The 22,940-nt window shown below is 29.1% G+C and overlaps 1 protein-coding gene across 2 annotated transcripts in view; it reads left to right on the forward strand.

Moving 5' to 3' along the window:
- The window catches only part of LOC142331998 (acid ceramidase-like), a 37,188-nt gene extending 15,723 nt beyond the window's left edge, over window positions 1-21,465 (forward strand). For both annotated transcript variants that reach the window (XM_075378051.1, XM_075378052.1), the window contains 5 exons: window positions 1,604-1,887; window positions 6,387-6,531; window positions 7,663-7,884; window positions 10,750-11,010; window positions 18,495-21,465. In XM_075378051.1, the coding sequence (XP_075234166.1) occupies window positions 1,604-1,887; window positions 6,387-6,531; window positions 7,663-7,884; window positions 10,750-11,010; window positions 18,495-18,584 (1,002 nt within the window). In that variant the 3' untranslated portion in view covers window positions 18,585-21,465. The remainder of the gene's footprint in view (window positions 1-1,603; window positions 1,888-6,386; window positions 6,532-7,662; window positions 7,885-10,749; window positions 11,011-18,494) is intronic.
- The last annotated feature ends 1,475 nt before the right edge of the window (window positions 21,466-22,940 follow it).

The raw sequence follows: 22,940 nt of genomic DNA on the forward strand, positions 1-22,940 counted from the left end.
TACATTTTGCATTATAAATCTTAAAAAAAAATTATATATATATATATATATATATATATATATATATATATATATATATATATATATACATAAATTCTTTGTTAATTTTAAACTTTTATTTATTGCATTTATGAAATATGTAACTAATACTATAGTTAATATGTTTGCTATATTTAATATGCATATATGAGTCATTGTAATTTATTTTATATTTATCATTTATGCTGATAGTGTAATCTAAAATAATAAACTGGTTTAGTACAATTTAAACTAGATTTTTCTTTTGTTATTACCAGTATATATTTTTAATCATGTTTTTTTTCGTTAATTCTATTTATTTATGTTTTTAAAAGCTATATTAAGGAAAAAATCTTTAATTTATAAGATAAAAAATAATATTTTGAACTTTGCTTTGATCAGGATAGATATAAATGAATTTAAAAACTGTTGATGTTATTGTCAGTGAATTAAGTTTTTGCATTTTATTGTAAATTTCTACTCTCTCTCTATCACATATACCATCTAAGTCTACGACTCTTTCCTTCTTTTTATGAAAACATTAACTGTTTGAAAAAAATCTGATGTGGACAACACATGACTTCCTTGTATGCCTGTTAAATTACATGTAGATATATTTTTAAAAAGAGAAGTACATAAAATTTTATTTCATTAAAAACTTCTAATACTTTTTCTTTTTTTTTTTTTTGTTGAATTATTATTCATCGTAAAAACACAGGTTAATAATTATTCATAAATTAATATATTTAAATTAAAAAAAAAAATTAAAAAAAAGGAGATGAAGTCTGATTTGAACCGATTTGCCTAAGATCCAAATCCTTTTATACTATGTTTTTTTATTACTATGAAAACTGCTACTATTAGTTTTGGGTTATTAATTCCAACACTAACTGCTTAAAGTTTATTATTGGATGTACTTCTGAAGATAATAGAAAGTAAAAAAGTTATTATGGGGTATTTTATCTTGTTTTATTACTTCCACAATTTTTGCAGATTTGATCGCTTATAACTCGAAAACAGAGGCATTTATTGAGAAACAGTTTTGACCATAATTTCTCACGTAAATGTTTACGTTAAAATCATGCATTACATGTCCACCTTCCTATTAAAAAAAAAGTTTGATTCATATGGCAGATCCAAGATGGAATTAAAAATTTCAAATGCATCTTATAGTAGTAATTTTGTGAGTATATAGATAAGCATTAGTTTCTACCATCTACTATCCCTCAGTTTTGAAATATGAAGCCGTTTCCACACTTATATATTACTGTATAAATATATTAATAATATTACTGTTTAAATTATACATCAATGTTTAATTTTCAACAATCTTCAAGTCCCTTAAATATTATATGTATTTTTTTATCAGGAGCAGCTCATCCTGACAGAAAAAAAACAGTTGTTCTGAAAATGCTCAAATAATGATTGGTTGATAATAAACTAATTTATTTATCAGTTTTTGTTAATACTTATCAAAAGATTTTATTTTTATATTTCATTTTTTATATTTATAAGAATGGAAACTACACAATTTTTTTGTTTCTTTTTATATTTTATTTATTAATTTTTGTTTATTTTTTTCCAGTTATTAGCCTTGTACCAAATGTTAAAAAATAATACATATCAGTTATTTGGTGTTAATATATTAGAATATGTTGATCTGTTAATGCCTTTTGTAACTAAGACATTACCTAAAGAATATTATAAAGAATTAATTGGAATTTCTTCAGCAACTGGTATTACTGTTGGAGAAGTAACACTTTATAATATATTTTATGAATTGTTTAGCGCATGTACATCAGTTGTTATGCAAAGCAATGATAAACGAATGTATCTTGGTAGAAATCTTGATTTTGGATTGTTTCTTGGGTAAGTTATTACATTAAAAAAAAAAATGTTTTTTAATTACTTAACTGTGATAGGCATGAACATTGGTGGTAAGAATAAAATTAGGTTTTGTTGAAATTAGTTTTGTTGATTTGCATGATTGAATTTTGAAAATTTAGAATTTGTTCATATCTACGTACAAATACTAATTAAATATAGAATTTTTAAAATTATCATTACACTGATGTGACTGGGTTCCCACATGCATCCTGGAAAAACTGGAATTTGAAAATCACTTCTCCGGTTCTGAAAATGTTCTGAAATTTGGTGTATTTGCCCTAGAATGTTTATCATTGCCCTAAAAATGATTAAATTTTATAAAATCTTATTTTTTCTCAGATTATTATTTTAATGAAGTTCATTTTTAGTGAAATATATACATAAAATAAAACAACACAATGTTTGGTTGAATAGATGTCCTGCTAAAGTGGTGATAAGGATGCCCTACTAGAAGTTACAGAAAGAAAACAATAGATTCTGTTAGTAATTGTCATTGTTCTATATTGTTCTGTGTAGTTTACTCATACATTCTGACATTCAGAATATATAACAACTTTCTTCTGTCTGTCTTATTGTATTATTATATTAAAACACAATTTGAATCAATTTCTTTTGTGTGTTATATTTCCCATCATATTAAAGATTTCTGTGGTGAATTCATGGTGTGGGGATATGATACTCTTTTAAAAAATCTTTATTATGAATGCAATAATCAGTTTTGGAAATGATAATGTAGAAATGATAGAAAATTGTTATTTTCTACTAGGATTTTTCACTATAGCAAGCATATTCTATTAAGTATTCTGTTAAGTTCTTCTTAAATACAAATAAAATTAGTTACAATTGGATTTACTACAAGTGGCAAAAACACTATGTAAACTGTGCCTCTATAGTTTACTGCATATTGGATTAGAGTTGAATTTTTTCACATAACCTCATGTATCTGTTCAAATTTATGGGTTTTAAAACCCTAAATTAACTATAATGTTAGAAAAATTGATGAAAATGTAATGAAACTAATGAATTGCAGAGAAAAAACCATTCAAAATATTTTTTCATGAATTGTTTTTGATGAAAATACATTTATTTTGTATTGGTGACTCATAGATACTTTTTTCAAGATTAAATACAGCATACATAACTGTAGTACATATAATTTTTTTATGTTTATATTAATATGTGATTCATTGTTTAATTATAATATACAAAAAAAAACTAACATTGATAAAATTTTCCCAGCAAATATTTTTATAAAAATTCATAATTTTGAATTTATTACTAATAAATGCTATTCTTTCCAATTTTTATTCTTGTAAGAAGTAAAGGAAGTATTGTGATCACAAAAAATTTCATATTTCAAAGAAAATATCCATTTTGACTAGTTTCGGTGTGATGTCTGTGCATACGTATGTGCATATGTATTTCACATAATTCAAAAACAATTAGCTGTAGGATGTTTAAATTTTGGATTTAGGACTGTTGTAACATCTAGTTGTGGCACCTTTTGATTGCAATCAATTGAACCAAAAGTGTCTGAAAAAGCCATTTTTTTCTTAACTGCATTAATAAGCCTTCATTGAGAGCTTTTCAACGATATTATCATAAGTGGTACTTGTTTTCATTGGTTTCAGAGTTATAGCCAAGTGAAATTTTAATTAAAAATATTTGGATCTTATAAGAAGGCACATCGGTTTGAATCTGTCTTCATCTCCTTTTTCTAACTTTTTTTTTAATTTAAATATATTGATTTATTAATAATTAACCTCTGATTGTAAAAAAAAAACAAAATTACAATAAATAATTCAATAATAACAATAAAAAAAAAAATTGTACTGTAATTTAATAGGCGTACAAGGAAGTCATGTTGTGACCACATCAGATTTTTTTAGAATTTACAAATTGAAAACTGTTATGTATGGAATTGTATAATAGAATAAATCAATTTACTCAATGCACATTCTTTTAAAAAATCATGGTTGATATCAGTAAAATACCCAATACATTTGTTTGAAATATCTTTTAGATGGCTTATTCAATACACATTTGGATTAATCCAAAGAGGGCTCAAGATAGTACAAATATCTCACATCAAAACTTTTACAGTGGTTTGTCTTTTTCAGTGTTTTATTTCACAGTCCAAAATGGGAAATATCAAAAGGCAGTCTGGAAAATCTTAAAAATATTCTGTGTAAAACTAGGATTGCTGTGAGAATCTTGTGCGACATTTTCATTGTGTTTATAATTAAGAAACCTGACCAGCATTCAAACTTAGGATTTCTTTCTTTATATAAGACTGCAACTACCATTATGCCATGCTTTCTATATTCAAACCTTTTTCTTCATTTACAGTTTTTACATTCTATATAAATTTGATCACTAAATCAACTAACCCTGGATACCTTAGTAAATGACTGCTTACCAACCTAATTCTTATAGTAAGTTTTATTTTCACTGGTTTTTGTTTTTCTTCAATGTTAAGAATTTGATTATTTAAGTAATCAAATAAGTAAGTATTACTTAAGAATTTGATTACGTAAGTTACTTTTAAGATGATTTTGTTAACTAATATCATTATAGAGAAATCTATGTAATTTCCATAAATTTAATTATCCATCACTATGATTTTAATAAATCTCTCACTTTAGAAGTAAAAATTTTTTCAATAGCAGAAACTTTAAAAAGTTTAGTAGGATGTTTTCTTTTCTATATGTCACTATCTGATTAGTTAAATTAGTATTTACAATGACACATTTTGTTGAAAATGATCTTTTGCTTAAATACAATTATTTAAGCTAAATACAAGTTTTAAGTTTAATGATAATTATATCCTATTACAAAATTAAGAAAGTTACTTCTGATTATTTCTTTCTCTATGTGACACACTTTGCTACTTATATTATCTTGGCCATCTTTGTGAAAATACGCATGATTTTTTAAAAGTTTTAAATGACTTCACTCCCAATAAAAAACAAAGGCTGACAAAAAAAATTTTAATACTTTCCTGGTATTGGTTAACTATTCTTATGTAGTGGAAAATAATGAAACAAAAATAAACTTAAAAAGTTATAAAAAATTTAAAAAAAAAATCAATATTTTTAAACTGATTGGCTTCCCGCCACCAAAGTATTCTTTTGGGTCACTTGCACTACTAGTATACCCAGGAAGTCATAAAAAAAATTGGTTAAAAAATATGCAATAAATAAAAAGATAGCTATTTTATTTTTGGGGAAGGGAAAATTTAAGGCAATTTTTTTTTTAAAAATGGTAAGAAAAGAATGCATGCTTATAAGCGTAATATAAAGTGGAGTTATGTTTGCAAAATTTAAAAAAAATTTGATTCCATAAGATACTTAAACCACCCACTGTAGATATTGACCCCAAATTTTTACCAACAAATTTCCCCATATACACGAGTCTACAAAATTTCATCAAAATCTGTTTATCCAGTCAAAAGTTTTTAATCTTCAAACATGCAAACACACATACATACATATAAACACAAACATTACACCCCTACTTTTTTTGTGGTTCTGGAATCATGAAACATTGAGAAATGCAAAAAACCCAACTCTATTTTTGACTGATTACCATACTTTCCTTCTTTCAATGTAGTTCTAGAGCAACGATGCCACGGAAGTAATGAAAACAGACCTCCGATACTAACCGAATAAAGGAATTAGCATACTTTTTTTTTTGTAATTCAGTTTTTATTAATATCTGTAGATTATCTCAACTTGATTACTTTTAATATGATGTATTTTACTGTAAATATTTCATCAAAAAAGAACAATGTGTTTTAATCCAAGTAAGTTGTGCTGTACTGTATGTGTATTTTTGACATGCCATTTTATGCTGCCCTCTTATTATGCATTATTTTTGATAAAATTTAATCCTATAGATGCATGATTATAAAGAAAGATTTTTCTCCTTTGTTTCTACCACTTTGATATAAAGAATTTGTAACTAGAGCCATTTTTGACGTTTCATTGCAGTCCATCATTCTGCACCACAGCTGTTTCTTTGTTTATTTTTTTTATGCTGTTAGTTGTGGATATGTCACTCTAGTTTTTGCAGTATGATTTGTTTATGGAATTTGTTTATTAAGTTAAATTCAAAACATTGAAAACTGTTTGGAAAAATATTCTAAATATCATGTTTGTATAAATATTATTCTTAATTAACATTTTAATTTTTTTTTCATCATTGTGTAAGAGGTTGGGTCTTTTGAAAGCAAACCTGCTTTTCTATTATATTGTCCATTTCTTATATTTTACTACTTAAATCCTTAACCTTTCAGTTTTTCTTCTAATGTTGAAGTCAACTCTGTGCTAATCCATTTTTTTCGTGAAGGAAATTGGTAAAGAATTAATAATTTTTTATTTGGTTTCTTGTATATTTGTATGGTAAGATACGTCTGTGAATCAATTCTTCAATTTTATAAATTATTTTTTTTTTACAGCATTTTGATTTTTGTTTGGCAGGTGGGATGTACAGAACAAGACTTGGATAGCTCCTGAATTTTTACGTCCTTTAATTGTGAAAATAGAATTTAAAAAACAAAATAAAACACTATATAAATCTGTTAGTTTTGCTGGTTACATTGGTATTCTTACAGCTATTAAAAAGGTACAGTATGTGTTACAGTTTTCATTGTAATTTTTATGTTTAAGCACTACATTAATTAAGAAAACCTAGGATGTGGACTATTAAATCCTAGGCTAGACTATTTCATCTAAATGTATCTACATTTATATATATATATATATACACACACAATTTTATGTGTTTGTACACAAGATAAAACCCATTCATCATGAAAGACGAACATGGTCCATGTTTTTTCCATGATGTAATTCTGAAAGACAGGCCCAATCCATCACTATATTTCAGCTTGTATATCAACATTCTACTGTAATACAGAGTTTAATTTTATAAGGAAGTACAGATGTTGTATATCATTTGCTACCATTTCTGTTTTGATAGTTTTATTTTTATCATTACTTTTAAATCAGCTGTTTACATCCTACTCAGCATTCACGTGGGTAAAATGGCCGATCGTTCTTGTAACCGTAATGAAGTTTTCGTTGAATCTAACAACTTTAGTTCATAGTAAATAGTGAAGTGGAAATACCTGAATTAATACTAAAATTTAGCAAAGTGTAAAAATTTATGCATCATTAAACAGATTTAAAATAATCTAATCATTTAGTGATAAAACAGATAGCATTTAACAAATTTTAAAAAATCGTAGGAATATGTAAATGAAATTTTTGTAGCATAAGAAAAATGCCATTCCTGATCAGAATTTGAGCCCGCAATCCCTGGATGAAAGGCTGAGACACTACCACCCCACTACAGAGATCAGCAATTTACCACTGTTGTAGAGATCTCTGTTTTATTGGAACATTTTCTTGTTAATTACTAACATAACTACAATCTATGTTAACAAATAACATGAAACACTGTATATTAATTAATAACTTAAAATATACAATACATAACTTAAATTTTTTATAAATTAAGTTATTACAATAATAACTTAAAATATTGAAGGTATAGTATATGTTTACCATCTTGGTTACTAATATAGTAATTATTAAATTTAGTAAAAATCCTAGAGTGATAGGAAGGGAAGGGTTAAGTGGAAATTTTATCTTGCTGGAGTAAAAACTGTACTTTAATTTTGATTTATTCTTGTAGATTTTATATAACAGTAATTAGAATTTCAGTTTAATTGATTTATGCTTTTTTTTGCAGGATGCATTTGCATTGACAGTTAATGAAAGATTTAAGTTTAACGGAGGCTATGTTGGTTTAATTGAATGGATTTTGGGACGACGTGACCAAAAATGGATGGGACTTTTAACTAGAGAAGTAATGGAGACAGCTAACTCATACACCCAAGCCCAAAAAGCATTATTTGCTCCAGATTTAATAGCGCCAGTTTATTTTATTTTAGCTGGTAGAAAATCTCATCAAGTTAGTAACAGTACTATAATTGTTAGAGCATGAAATAACTATATTGATGTACAGGTTATGGGGTATCCTTTGTTAAAAGCTGTTCACCTAATTTTCATAGTTTTTCTCTGATTTTACTTCTAAGCAGTTGGTTTTAATTGACACAACAACTTCTAATAAAACATAACAGCATACAGGGAAGTTGTACCTGCAGTTATTTTATTCCATGTTTATTTTTTTAATGTAGTTTTTACACTACAATTTCCAGACTTTTGAATATTTATGACAAGCGGTCACCCACTCAATGGGGTCTCACTAAACAGTTTATAGTTTAGATAGATGCTTCCATGTGTTACAGTTCTGAGAATGGGGTATGAATTTTCTTAAGGTAGTCTATTTTGAATGACTTAAGTATCTGGAAGAGGAAAAGGAATATGTTATAATATGTAACAGGTGGTGTGTGGGAATAGAGAATTCTAAATTTTTTATTGCAAAGCATATTTTAAGTTGACAGAACTCTTAAACCATTTTGTTCCCGGTTAATTAAATTTAGTTATAGTGGGAAATTGGTTAGGATTGCATCTTGTGTTTGTAACAAAACATTTTAATTGTTATGAGGTTACAAACAAGAGTTTTAACATCAATGCCATTATTCGGTTCCATAGCTGATTGTTTATGATGGAAGGATTGCAGATCACATTCTTTATTATTATACTAAGTTTTAACATCGGTTGAAGATTTTGAAACTACAGACTCATATCCAAACATCAAAGCAATCAACATCGTTCCTGCAGAATTCATACCATTCTGCACAGCAATATGCCATCTCATTAGGCAAATTTATTCCACTTTGGATCGACTGTTGATCCTAGATTTTAACTTTTTGTTTCCAAGATTTAGATGGTCCAGGAATTGAAAACACATGATTAAGAACAAAATTATTTTTTCTGAACAACTTTTGGTAAAAATATAACAAAAATCAAAATTCCTGTAAAAATTGATTGTCTGAAGAGCCCATTTTTTATCTAACTTGGGTAAGAAATTGGTTTAAAATGGAGTTTATTAATGCCCTTTGCAGGGTGGTAGGATGTGAGGTCTAATATTTCTAAATCTCCAGTCACAGCAGCAGCAGCTGACTGGTGAGCATTCAGTTACAATAATTGAGAGTTCTCTGATTCAACCTCCAATCCTTTTTTTATATTTTTCTTACATATACACTAACACAGATGATTTTTTACTATGTAATTTTATTTATAATAATTATACTTATAAGAATCTAGAAAAGATTGTAAGAATTTATTATTTAGCGATTATTATTTTATTTGAATATAACAATTGTTAACCTAAAAATCTTCATTAAAACGTGGGAATAAGGCAGGCACATCTGAAATGAAGGATTAATAAATAGAAAGCAGAAAAATTTTGTTTTATAAAACTTGAAAAGATTTAAATAAGTAGATCTATTTTAACTTTTAACTTGTCTGACACCCAATTAATATTACTTGAAGAATTAGCTAGAGAGTAGAAATTAATATCAGGTCATCTGGTTTCATGTCGACCATGAAAATTGTTGCTGTTCGGTGATATTGCTCATATTAAAATCATCAAGGTTTTTATCCCCAATAATTTTTCTATACTTTTAACATCACCATCCATCCAACAAAACAAAGATAAAATTTTTTTTTGTGTCTTTCTTTTTTTTGATTTTTTTTTAATTTAGTTGATTGTACAGTATTGGATTAATAAATTTTATTTTAGAATAATAATTTTTTTTAGTACCTTTGGTATCAGGATTAATTAACTTTAAAATTTTTTTTTTTCCAGAATAATGAAGATCTATCTTAATCTGTATTTTATTGTAGAATAATTATTTATAAGCTTGGGATTGTTTTGATATGAAATTCATTTCTTTTTTATCTGGTTATCTGGTAAATTGATTTAATCGAGAATTTCTTTTTGTTAATTTCTTCTTTTTTTTTCATTTTGAAATTTTATATGCAGGTGGATAAGCTCTTTTTTTTATATAATTTTTTTTCTTTTTCTTGTTGGATTAGAATCTTTCATCATTTAAAGTTCGTTGTAGATTAAAATTTAATTTTTTGTTTATTTATTTTTTTACTGGATTTTAATTATTTTTTTTATTTTTAATTATGATTGAATTAGTAGATTTAAAAATTTATTTATGAATTAGGCAAAAAATAATTTTGCCTGTTTATCAAAAACATGTCCTTTTGTGATTTATTTAAGGTTTGGCCTGCTCAACGGTTTAAATAGCCGCAGTATTTTGACTGTGCTAAGGTAGCATAATAATTAGTCTTTTAATTGAGGTCTGGAATGAAAGGTTTGACGAAAATTATACTTTATTTTTAAAATTTAATTTGAATTTTATTTTTGAGTTAAAAAGCATAAATTTAGAAGAGGGACGATAAGACCCTATAGATCTTTATTTTGGTTGATGAATCTTTATTTTGGTTTTTTTTTTAGGTCAGTTAGTTTCATCAGTAAAGTCTTCATCATTGTTATCGTTTTCTAAAATTTGCTTTAATTCAAAATCGAACAAAGTATTTTTAATGTTTAAGCTTGCCTTTTTGATTGCGATGGACTAGGAATTTTTTTCCTCTTTCATTATAATATTAAGGCACACTAAGATTGAGCGTAAAATAATAAAATTTATACTTCAGTTTACATGCTGCAAGAAAATAAAGGTCATAACTGAGCACTCTGATGAAGTAGGACTGCGGGCTAAGGCACACATGGGACACCAGTATCTAGAGATGTGGAGAACCGATGGTTGCCAAATATGCGTCTGCGGTGCTGAACAAATTACAATATTCTAATTATTCTGTCGGTAAATTCTGTTTTTGATTTTGTTTTCTATATTTTCAGGGTTGTGTTATAACTCGTGGTAGACATGATGCAGACCTTTGGAGTTTAGAAAATTACGTTGTTAATGACAATATTGATAATGTTGATAGTAGTAATACAAGTAAATGGTTTTTAGTACAAACAAATTATGATCACTGGAAAAAACCACCATTTTATGACAATAGAGTTGATCCTGCTAATCAGTGTATGAAACAGTTTGGTAGTAAACATGCTGAAGACACTTTATATAAAGTTCTTTCAACCAGGCCTGTTTTAAATAAGGTTAGTAATATGGGCTGGGTATAGTATCTAATTAGTTTATTTAATGTTAGGCTGTAAACTGGAGTAATATTTCATTGAAACATACTAATTTACGTCAGTCATGTGACTAGATCTGATATGTTTGATGTAACTTTCCATTCTAGACAATACTCCATCTTTTTTAAACTTAATATATGGTCAAGTATTCGCTTTATGTTTTCTAATATTTCTCTTCACTTGTACAATTACCCATTTTAATTCATTCTAATAGTGGTGTGATCTGATGTAATACAAAACATTGTGCAAAGTGTTCATTTAGTCATTAACTGAATGGTCTTATTACAGTATTTATTTCTAAAAATGCTGTTTTATTTAAATTTACTACTCTGTTCTTCATTCATTGTATGAAATGTGATTAAACTATTTGAAAAAAAATGTATACATGTATAATTAAACAAAACTTAGTACCGTGTTGTTAATCGAATTTGAATTACTATGATTGAAGGTGCTTTGTTGTTACGATAAACATCTGACATGATTTGCATCAACTGTCACCAGCAAATTGCTTCCTTTTTTGTTTTTGAATATTTACCTAAAATATATATATATCTATATATTTTTACTAATGTCTGATTTAAAAAAAAAATATTAATTAGGTTTAATTAAAAAATAAAGTAGTTTTTCATTGTTTTACGTCATTCTGAACTTAAGATTATAATAAATTAAAAAAGTGAATTTAAAGAAAAATTTTTTTAACAAAATAAAATATTTTGTGTCATTTTCAAAATTTACTGTAAATAATTTTTTTTGCCAAGCTGCTGAAAATAAAATATTTCTTCTTAACATTACAATCAATCCAACAGTAGATCATCCATATACCTTGACTCTGATACTTAATGTTATTCTACCTTTCTCTTAAGTTTTTTGTGTTTAAAGAATGTATTCATAAAGTAACAAGCATTTTCAGTCTTCTCAGATTGGTCATTGTTTGTTTGCCAAGTACCCAGTTGTTTTGTTTGAGTCTTTTCGCATTCTTCCGTGCTTTACCACTTCTCTTTAACTCTACGTTCTTGTTATTCTGAAAAAATGACAAAACTAAGAAAAATATATAAAGTTGTTTAAGTCATAATTCATTGCTTTGTGATGTCTTCACTATTTGAAGTTAGTATAGCATCTTTTATACAGGAAATTATCTCTAAGTAAAGACTGTAAAAAAAATCTATTCTGAAAACTTTATAAATAGTTTTTATTTCTCTTAAACTAGATACCTTTACCACAAATTACTACTAATTAGAAGTACCTTTACTACTAATACCTGTACTACCTTTACTACTAATTTCCTCATGAATTAAGACATTTTTTGTAAGACATTTTTAAGTTCATTGTCACCTGCAAATTGCTTACCACTCAAAAATTCTTTGAATTTCCCAAACAAATGGTAATCTGAAGGAGCTAAGTCCGGACTATATGGTCTTGGATTGTATATTTCCTATCCAAACATTCTCAGTTTATCATGTGTCGGACCTGCAACATGTGGATGTGTATTATCGTGCAACAGGACGACACCATCGGTTAGCCACCCACGTCACCAATTTTAAATGGCGTGCCATAACTTATGTAGAGTTTCACAGTAGGCTTCTGCATTTATAGTCATTCCATGTGGCATGAAATCAATTAGCAATATGCCAAATCGATCCCAAAAGGCTGTGGTCATCAGTTTGCACCCAGATGGCTGTGGCTTGACCTTTGTTGGCCTGGTTGGTGATTGATGCCATTCACTTGACTGCCGTTTTTACTTTGGCATGTAATATGAAATCCATGTTTCATCGCCTGTAACAGTTGAATTAATAAACTCATCACCTTTTTCTGTGTAGCGCATCACAAATTCCAAAGCAGGTTCCATTTGGATTTTTTTGTGATGTTCCATTAAAATGTACACAAACCTTTCTGAAGCCTAAATGGTTATGAACAATGCGACCGATAACAATTCTTGAAGCATTAGGAAAAAGAAGGGCCAAGTCAGAAATCATTGAGCGATGATCTTTTTTGATTTCATTATCGATGTGTTTCAACAAGCCCTCGGTGATTGAGGACCTCCACGAAGGTTCTTCATGCACATTAATTCTGTTATTTCTAAACCTTTCATACAATTTTCAGATATTTCTTTCATTCATTACATTATCACCATACACAGCAACCAACTGCCTATGAATTTAGCCGGCTTAATGTTTTAATGGTTTAAAAACCATATGACCGCGTATTTCACAGTCGGCAGGAACATTGATTTTCCTATTCATTTTATAATGTAATAACTCACACATAGTCAAAGATACTACAACGCGCTAACTTACAGACAACAATGCAATATGTACATTATTAGCGTGGCCATGAACAACACAGGTTCACCAACCTTAAGGAGTGAAAGCGGCCTTTACTTTAGAGATATCCCTTGTGTATTTGTTAAAGTTATTTTATTTATAATGAAATATAAATTCATATGACCGACAGCTGTGTAGTGTGAATCCTTCTCTTTCGATTGTTGCCACTCTAGTTTTTTCTTTAGACATTAATCTGGCTGTGGCTTTCGTTTGGATAACATCTGTTTTTTATTTTGCCGAAAAAATAAGTGTTTTATTAGAGCAAACAATTGTCATGAAATTTCATATGAAACTTGGAAAAACTGATTCTGAAACTTATCTTTTATTAAAAACAGTGTATGGCAATGTTTATCATGTGTATGGGTTTTTGAGTGGTTTCCAAGATGGCTGAGAAGATGTTGAAGATGATGTTTATCTGGGTCACCCTTCCATGTCAAAAACGGATAAAAATATGGACAAAATTGGTAATCTGATCTGACTGTCGGTTAACTGTTCATGTGATTGCTGAAACTTTAGGAATTGTCAAGGAATGCATAAGGCAAATTTTACATAACAATTTTAACATACAAAAAAGTTTGCCTGAAAATGGTGTCTAAAATTCTCACAATCGAACAAAAAGAAGCTTGTGAAAATGTTTGTTCTGACACTTTGAATGCCATTGAAAATGACCCAAACTTTATTGGAAAGAGTGATAACATGTGATGAATCTTGGTTTTTCACTTATGATCCAGAAACTAAGCGTCAATCCATGCATTGGAAGGCCCCCAACTTCACTGAGAGCTAAAAATGTTCGAATGAGCAAATCAAAATTCAAAGCGATGATAATTGTTTTATTTGATATTCATGGGATTGTGTACCTTCAATGGGTTCCTGAAGGTCAAACTGTTAATCAACATTGAGGTCCATGCTCAACTTCTTAAAAAATAGGAAAAACTACTCAAATTGTCAAAGAACAAGTCATGGGATTTCATCAGGACAACGCACTGACTCGCACTGCATTGTCTGTCAAGACGTTTCTAGCCAAGTATAAAATCCCAGTGTTAGACCATTCGCCTGACCTGGACCATGTGACTTTTGTCTGTTCCCCAAGGTCAAATCTGCATTAAAAGGAACAAGATTTCAGACCATTGAAGCTGTAAAAGAAAAAGTGGCACGCGTCATGAAAGAGCTCACAGTAGAAGACTTCCAGCACTGTTTCAAACAATGGAAAATTTGCATGGAGTGTTGTAAGGATAGAGGAGGGATGTATATTGAAGGAGATAACTAAATATGTATAAATTTAAAATAAAATATTTTACAGCTTGTCTCATTATTTAATAGCCACACCTCGTGTGTGTGTGTGTGTGTGTATATATATATATATATATATATATATATATAATACTTTAATTGTGCTTCAGTATTTTAACATATAAATTATCACAAAAATGCAATTCAGTTATGCATATTAAAATATGAACATATGGAAAATCTCACTAGCGTACATGAGCCCTTCCAGCCTATTTTCTCTGTTGCTGTTTCCTCCATTGAGTTATAGTTCAAAACTTTGTCTTTTTTTACTCGTTTGTGAAAAACTTCTTGATAGACTGAAATTTTGTCTGCTTTTCTTCAGTTTCTTATTAATACAATGATAATACAATGAAAATTTAAAAAGGGAAATGGATAGGGTGAATGTGGATATAGTAGGAATTAGTGAGGTTCGGTGGGAAGAGGAAGGCGACTTTTGGTCAGGTGATTTTAGAGTAATTAACTCAGCGTCAAATAATGGGCAGGCAGGAGTAGGCTTCGTGATGAACAAGAAGATAGGGAGGAGAGTGGAGTATTTCAAAACGCATAGCGATAGAATCATTGTAATAAGGATAAAATCAAAACCTAAACCGACAACGATTGTTAACGTTTATATGCCTACAAGCGCCCATGATGATGATGAGGTAGAATGTGTATACGAAGAGATTGATGAAGCAATTAAACACGTAAAAGGAGATGAAAATTTAATAATAGTTGGAGATTGGAATGCAAGCATTGGAAAAGGCAAGGAAGGAAATATAGTGGGTGAATACGGGCTGGGCAAAAGGAATGAAAGAGGGGACCGACTTATAGAATTTTGCACGAAGTATAATTTAGTAATTGCCAACACCCAATTTAAAAATCATAATAGAAGAATATACACTTGGAAAAAGCCAGGCGATACTGGAAGGTATCAGATAGATTATATCATGGTTAAGCAAAGATTTAGAAATCAACTCGTTGACTGCAAAACTTACCCTGGAGCAGACATTGATAGCGACCATAATTTGGTGATAATGAAATGTAGATTGGGGTTTAAAAACCTGAAGAAAAGGTGTCAGATGAATCGGTGGAATTTAGAGAAGCTTGAGGAAGAGGAGGTAAAGAAGATTTTTGAGGAGGACATCGCAAGAGGTCTGAGTAAAAAGGATAAGGTAGAAAATGTAGAAGAAGAATGGGAGAATGTTAAAAAGGAAATTCTTAAATCAGCAGAAGCAAACTTAGGCGGAATAAAGAGAACTGGTAGAAAACCTTGGGTTTCAGACGATATATTGCAGCTGATGGATGAACGTAGAAAATATAAGAATGCTAATGATGAAGAAAGTAAAAGGAACTATCGGCAATTAAGAAATGCTATAAATAGGAAGTGCAAACTGGCGAAAGAAGAGTGGATTAAAGAAAAGTGTTCAGAAGTGGAAAGAGAAATGAACATTGGTAAAATAGACGGAGCATACAGGAAAGTTAAGGAAAATTTTGGGGTACATAAATTAAAATGTAATAATGTGTTAAACAAAGATGGTACACCAATATATAATACGAAAGGTAAAGTCGATAGATGGGTGGAATATATTGAAGAGTTATACGGAGGAAATGAATTAGAAAATGGTGTTATAGAGGAAGAAGAGGAAGTTGAGGAGGATGAAATGGGAGAAACAATACTGAGATCTGAATTTAAGAGAGCATTAAAAGATTTAAATGGCAGAAAGGCTCCTGGAATAGACGGAATACCTGTAGAATTACTGCGCAGTGCAGGTGAGGAAGCGATTGATAGATTATACAAACTGGTGTGTAATATTTATGAAAATGGGGAATTTCCATCAGACTTCAAAAAAAGTGTTATAGTTATGATACCAAAGAAAGCAGGGGCAGATAAATGTGAAGAATACAGAACAATTAGTTTAACTAGTCATGCATCAAAAATCTTAACTAGAATTTTATACAGAAGAATTGAGAGGAGAGTGGAAGAAGTGTTAGGAGAAGACCAATTTGGTTTCAGGAAAAGTATAGGGACAAGGGAAACAATTTTAGGCCTCAGATTAATACTAGAAGGAAGATTAAAGAAAAACAAACCAACATACTTGGCGTTTATAGACCTAGAAAAGGCTTTCGATAACGTAGACTGGAATAAAATGTTCAGCATTTTAAAAAAATTAGGGTTCAAATTCAGAGATAGAAGAACAATCGCTAACATGTACAGGAACCAAACAGCAACAATAACAATTGAAGAACATAAGAAAGAAGCCCTAATAAGAAAGGGAGTCCGACAAGGATGTTCCCTATCGCCGTTACTTTTTAATCTTTACATGGAACTAGCAGTTAATGATGTTAAAGAACAATTTAGATTCGGAGTAACAGTACAAGGTGAAAAGATAAAGATGCTACGATTTGCTGATGATATAGTAATTCTAGCCGAGAGTAAAAAGGATTTAGAAGAAACAATGAACGGCATAGATGAAGTCCTACGCATAAACTATTGCATGAAAATAAACAAGAACAAAACAAAAGTAATGAAATGTAGTAGAAATAACAAAGATGGACCACTGAATGTGAAAATAGGAGGAGAAAAGATTATGGAGGTAGAAGAATTTTGTTATTTGGGAAGTAAAATTACTAAAGATGGACGAAGCAGGAGCGATATAAAATGCCGAATAGCACAAGCTAAACGAGCCTTCAGTAAGAAATATAATTTGTTTACATCAAAAATGAATTTAAATGTCAGGAAAAGATTTTTGAAAGTGTATGTTTTGGAGTGTCGCTTTATATGGAAGTGAAACTTGGACAATCGGAGTATCTGAGAAGAAAAGATTAGAAGCTTTTGAAATGTGGTGCTATAGGAGAATGTTAAAAATCAGATGGGTGGATAAAGTGACAAATGAAGAGGTATTGCGGCAAATAGATGAAGAAAGTAGCATTTGGAAAAATATAGTTAAAAGCAGAAACAGACTTATAGGCCACATACTAAGGCATCCTGGAATAGTCGCTTTAATATTGGAAGGACAGGTAGAAGGGAAAAATTGTGTAGGCAGGCCACGTTTGGAGTATGTAAAACAAATTGTTGGGGATGTAGGATGTAGAGGGTATACTGAAATGAAACGACTAGCACTAGATAGGGAATCTTGGAGAGCTGCATCAAACCAGTCAAATGACTGAAGACAAAAAAAAAAAAAAAAAAACAATGATAATAGTGTTTAAACTGTTCAGGTGTGTGACTTTAAACAGCGATAAGAATTCTCTAAAAAACGTTCTTTAACTACCAAACCCTTGTACCTACAAGACTGAACTTTGTTAACATACTGCTATTATATTTGTTTCATCGCTGTTTAAATTATAATGGCTATACTTGTGCACAGCATTTTCCTTTGCAGGTATTAATTAACTTTATATATGTTATCTTAGTCTGTTGTCATTTATTAATAAGGAAATAAAAGTTTTATTTATTTATTTGGAAATATATTGAAGAATATAAATATATTCCTAAGGGAGATTTTTTTTACTGTAAACAAACTGAGCTAAGTGGTCTCGAAGTATATTTATATGAAAAATGTATTAAAATCAGGTACATATTTTTTTTCTATATTACAGTTTTAAATTTATTGACACATAAAAAACACATGAAGTAAAATAAGGTTTAGTTTAGTTGAGAATTATTTTTTGTTATCTAGTGATTTGTGAAGTGTAACTTTCCAAAGGCAAGTTTTTATTTTGTGATAACTGCCTCATTAGATATCTTATAAAGTTAATGAAAGCGAAAACATAAAATTAAAAAAATTATATTTAAAAAAAAAAAATCTCTTACATATGTATAATTTTCTTTTCTTGTAACTTTTATCCTTTTAATAGTTGACAACTTATACTGCAATAATGGATGTTACATCTGGTGATCTACATTCATGGATACAAGATTGTGAAGACCCATGCTGGCCATGGTAATTTTTGACATTTCATTTGTCAAGATCAAGACTGTTTATTTTTAATTGACTTTTCATTATTACATTTATTTATGTAAAAAAATCAATATGTGATTTAAAGCTTTATTCATTTATTTGTTTATAATTACCATTTTTCTAATGTATGATTTTATTATCCATTGTCATCTGTATACTTATTAACAATCATATCTTATATATTTGATCCATAATAAAAAAATAAAAAAATCCTTTTAGTTCAGTAGTCATCCTAAGATTTGTTTCCTTTGATCTACTGAAGGATCTTATCATAAAAAAGGTTTTTATATGTATATTGAAAATTCAAATAATTCATCAACATATTGACCATTGTGCTAATTAAATTCAATATTAACTGAAACTTAACCACCAAAACACAGCAAACAAATAAGTGAATTTACCAAATTAACACCAATAATCAATCTTTGTGGGATCTATGCAAGATCTCAACTTATAAGCAACTGGTAATGCATACCAGTTGCTATTCAATTCTATAATTATACCAAAATCAATTATTTAAAAAAAAATTTAGAATCATTCCAGTATGGACATTGGAGTTGCATGTTCGTCCATAAAAAAATTTGCAGGATAATAAAACTGTGGGTTTTAGGTAATTCTGAATTTGACATTTTTTAAAATAATTGATTTTGATATAATTATAAATTGAATACCAACTGATGATGCAGAATCCTGCAAAAATCAATTATTGGTGTTAATTTGGTAAGTTTGCTTACCTGTTTACTGTGTTTTGGTGGTTAAGTTTCAATTAAATTGTACATATATATCATATGCTTTTCGTAGTTAAAACTCACAAATTGAAATATCAGTTTAGTAAAATTAGTTTACTGAACTTTATTATATTATTTTTATAACTTTATTATTTTAGATAGGTCTATAGAGCCCAAATTAGGGGAAACCATTGAACAAGTTGAAACAAACACTGTCTGAAGCGTGTGTTTCAACTTTACTGCTACTTGGAGTGGAGCTCGTTAATTTTAAGACTACTCTAGATGATAAGATGTTACATAGTACAATTTATCAGACTGTAACCATCAAACCATAGTTATTATGTAATGTCATTATGTAATGACAGTATAACAAAATTATATTTTTGTATTATCTTTATATTAAATCCAAAAATAATACGGACATTAATGACCAACTGATGCCAATGGGAAATAATTCATAACTAATTAATTATAATATTTACACATAATAATTGTAATTTATAATGTCTGTTTAGAATTTCTAATATGAAAGAAGTAAAAATCAAACGTAAATGTAAAGCGAGTGAAATAGAGGAGGAAAAATATCATTAAACTATAAAAAAGATTTCTATAAATATTTTTTAAAACTTAGCTTCTTGTTTGTTTGTTGATATTAATTGCTTCTCCATGTTCATTAATATTACTTGATAAAGACGCCTGTTAAAATTGTGATAAGATTAGATTTTATGAGAAACTTATCTGTTATTATGATTTTATGTGTAACCTCCAGAATTTAAAATAGATATTACTTGGACAATTCCATTGGCACATAAAAGAGTGATGCCACCCACTGAGTCTCAATAAAAAAGATAGTCCATTGCCACCTACTAGAATCTTTATGACACCACAGATTGACAAGCATGGGAGCTGACCTAGCTCCCTTGCCAATCTTCCAAGGAGAAACATAAAAGAATAACAGAATTGGAAACGAAAAAGAGGAAATGGCATCTTGTAAAACTACCTCTGATCAGGCTAGTTTACTGTCTTGCCCCACTATCAAAGCTAAAATTTGGAGGTGGTATAGTTTGAGTGTACATATTCAGTAAAATTATTTTAATTATAATTATACATCACAGACTAACAAAATTATTACAATAAATAAAGACTTAATTTGCTGTATGTTAACATTACCACATTTTTTTATTTATTAATTGATTATTAATTTAATGTCAGTTAACATTAACAAATATTTTTTAACAGTATATGTTATATGTAATATAACTCAGTCCCTAAGCAGGATTGTGAATTTAATGCCTAACCACCTGATTGTTCTGTAACACCTTCATTACAGTATCATGGAAAATAGAATGATGAAAAGTAAGGATAAACCTTAATACACCTGGTATCACATTTAATATACTGATTTCCATAGATCAGTGAAATTATTCAGGTGTAGTTTTGAATGAGTAATTTCTTGTTAATGGTATGTAATAGTGATTAAAGAAGATAGTTAAATTTTAATGCCTGCCAGTAAAAACAATCTTTGTTGTAGTAAAGTGAGTTAGAAAATTAATACATTATTTACTGTAATTATCCAGCATTATTGTCCTCAAAGTAGAGATTTAATTACCCATCTTTTTCTTTTTGTTACCAATTGCCATGATTTTTTTAAGATAAAGAAATACTAGGTACTACTGAAAAATTTCCAGACTTGGCTTAAAATTAATTGTATTACTAGTTATTGTCTTGAGATTTGTTCTATGATCGCAGTATTCTGTCATTCCCTAAATGCTCTGTAAAATTCCTTTTCTTAAGGTAAATCATAAACCACCTGAGATTTATTTTGAACTTCTTCTTTAATGTCAGACATATCTTAAAGTTTATTTTAATATTAAGGCATAAGTTATAATATTACAGTAATGTACAAAGGTGTACAAAAACTTGTGCATTCATCCAGAAACCATGAATTGGTGCATTGTCATGATGCATATTTTTCAGAATGGAACTCCAGAACTTGGGATTTATTGTTCAACCAAGAAGAATGACTTCCCAAGAAACAATCATTTTGCTTCTTTTCTTTTGCACTCCTAAGCTTCTTTCATTGATATTTAATCTGTAGATCAATGCCAACTTTCATGACCTGAAATCACAGTGAGTTAATCTATAATCTCTTGAAGCTTTTTTCAGTTGATACATGGTTCTTTGTGACTGGATTTCCCCATAATTAGTTCTGTGGATGCAGGTCTGATGTTGTTAGTCTTACCACACTGAAGATGTCAGGACTTAAAGAGCCAGTTCATCTTGGATATCCAGTAAAGATATTGCTGGTGTGATCAGTTAAATATTTCTCTTCCTGCCTGCCTGGTGGTTGCAAAATAAGCCTGGCTGAAGTCCCTTAACCTGGCAACAGAAAACAATGAATTACATTTTCATTTTAGTACACCGAGTTAAAAATTGGTATATAACAGATCGTTTAGAATAATCTTGTGAAACAATACTTTTAATAACTATGAGGTTTGATAAAAAAAATACATGGAGTTTTAGTTTTTCTCAAAAAATCTTTATTCATTTATCAATATTGATTTTGTCATCTTCAAATTACTTAATTTTCAGATATAATACATTTGTTCCTGTGCTTTTCCAATCTTTAAAGCACCTCTGAAACGTGATTTTCAGTATGATGTTTAGCTCCTTCAGAGATTCTGTCTTTACAATGTTTGCAAAACATATGATTCTTTCATGATTCTTTTTAGCTTGGGGAATAGGAAGAAATCAAAGGAGTTAAGTCCACTGAATATGGAGACTAAGGTTTCATAATTGTGTAGTTTTTGGCCAAAAATTCATAAACAAGCAGTGAAGTATGAGCAGGTGTATTATCACAGTGCAATTGCCATGAATTGTTTTGCCAAAAATCCAGGTGTTTCCTTCAGATTGATTCATGCAGACAGCATAGTACTTCCAGGTAGTAATTCTTATTGGCTCTTGTGATAGTCCATAATCATTTTCTTTACTTTTTATGTTGTCATCAGATGTCCAGCTACTCATCATCTAAATGTCTTCATGGCCCTCTTGGAAATGTTTGTACCACTTGTAAATATTTGTTTATTCATAGAAGAATCACTAAAAGCAACATACAGCATTTTCAATGCAGTGCCCCTTTATTCCATTCTTAAAGCAAAATTTAATGAAAATTTTTTGTTCCATTTTTCCCACAATTTAAAAATTTTTGTCCATACAAAAACAGTGTAACTTTTTCAACACAACAATAAACTAAGCATCCAATATGGCTACCAATGTAAATGTACATTAGGGACAAGTGTGCCAACACAACAAAAAAGAATTTGACTTATTCAAGCTTTGGAAATTTAAAAATTTCACTTATTTTTTCATCATACCTTATATTTTGAACAAGACTTTACAATAAACAGATGCATTTATTCTTTTCATTCTGACAGCTTTCATTAAATCATGACAGGATAATATTCATCATGAAACACTTGTAGCAGCCTGTGTTTCTCCTCTGTTAATTATTCTTTTTGGTGATATCACAATTCTCATATACTTCTTGTTAAAGGACTTTTGATTTTCCTTCTCTCTTTCACTGCATTTGTCAAAACAGGTTGTTTGTTTTGTAA

Source organism: Lycorma delicatula, chromosome 11 (assembly GCF_047948215.1).
Source record: "Lycorma delicatula isolate Av1 chromosome 11, ASM4794821v1, whole genome shotgun sequence".
In the NCBI taxonomy this organism is placed as follows: Eukaryota; Metazoa; Arthropoda; class Insecta; order Hemiptera; family Fulgoridae; genus Lycorma; species Lycorma delicatula.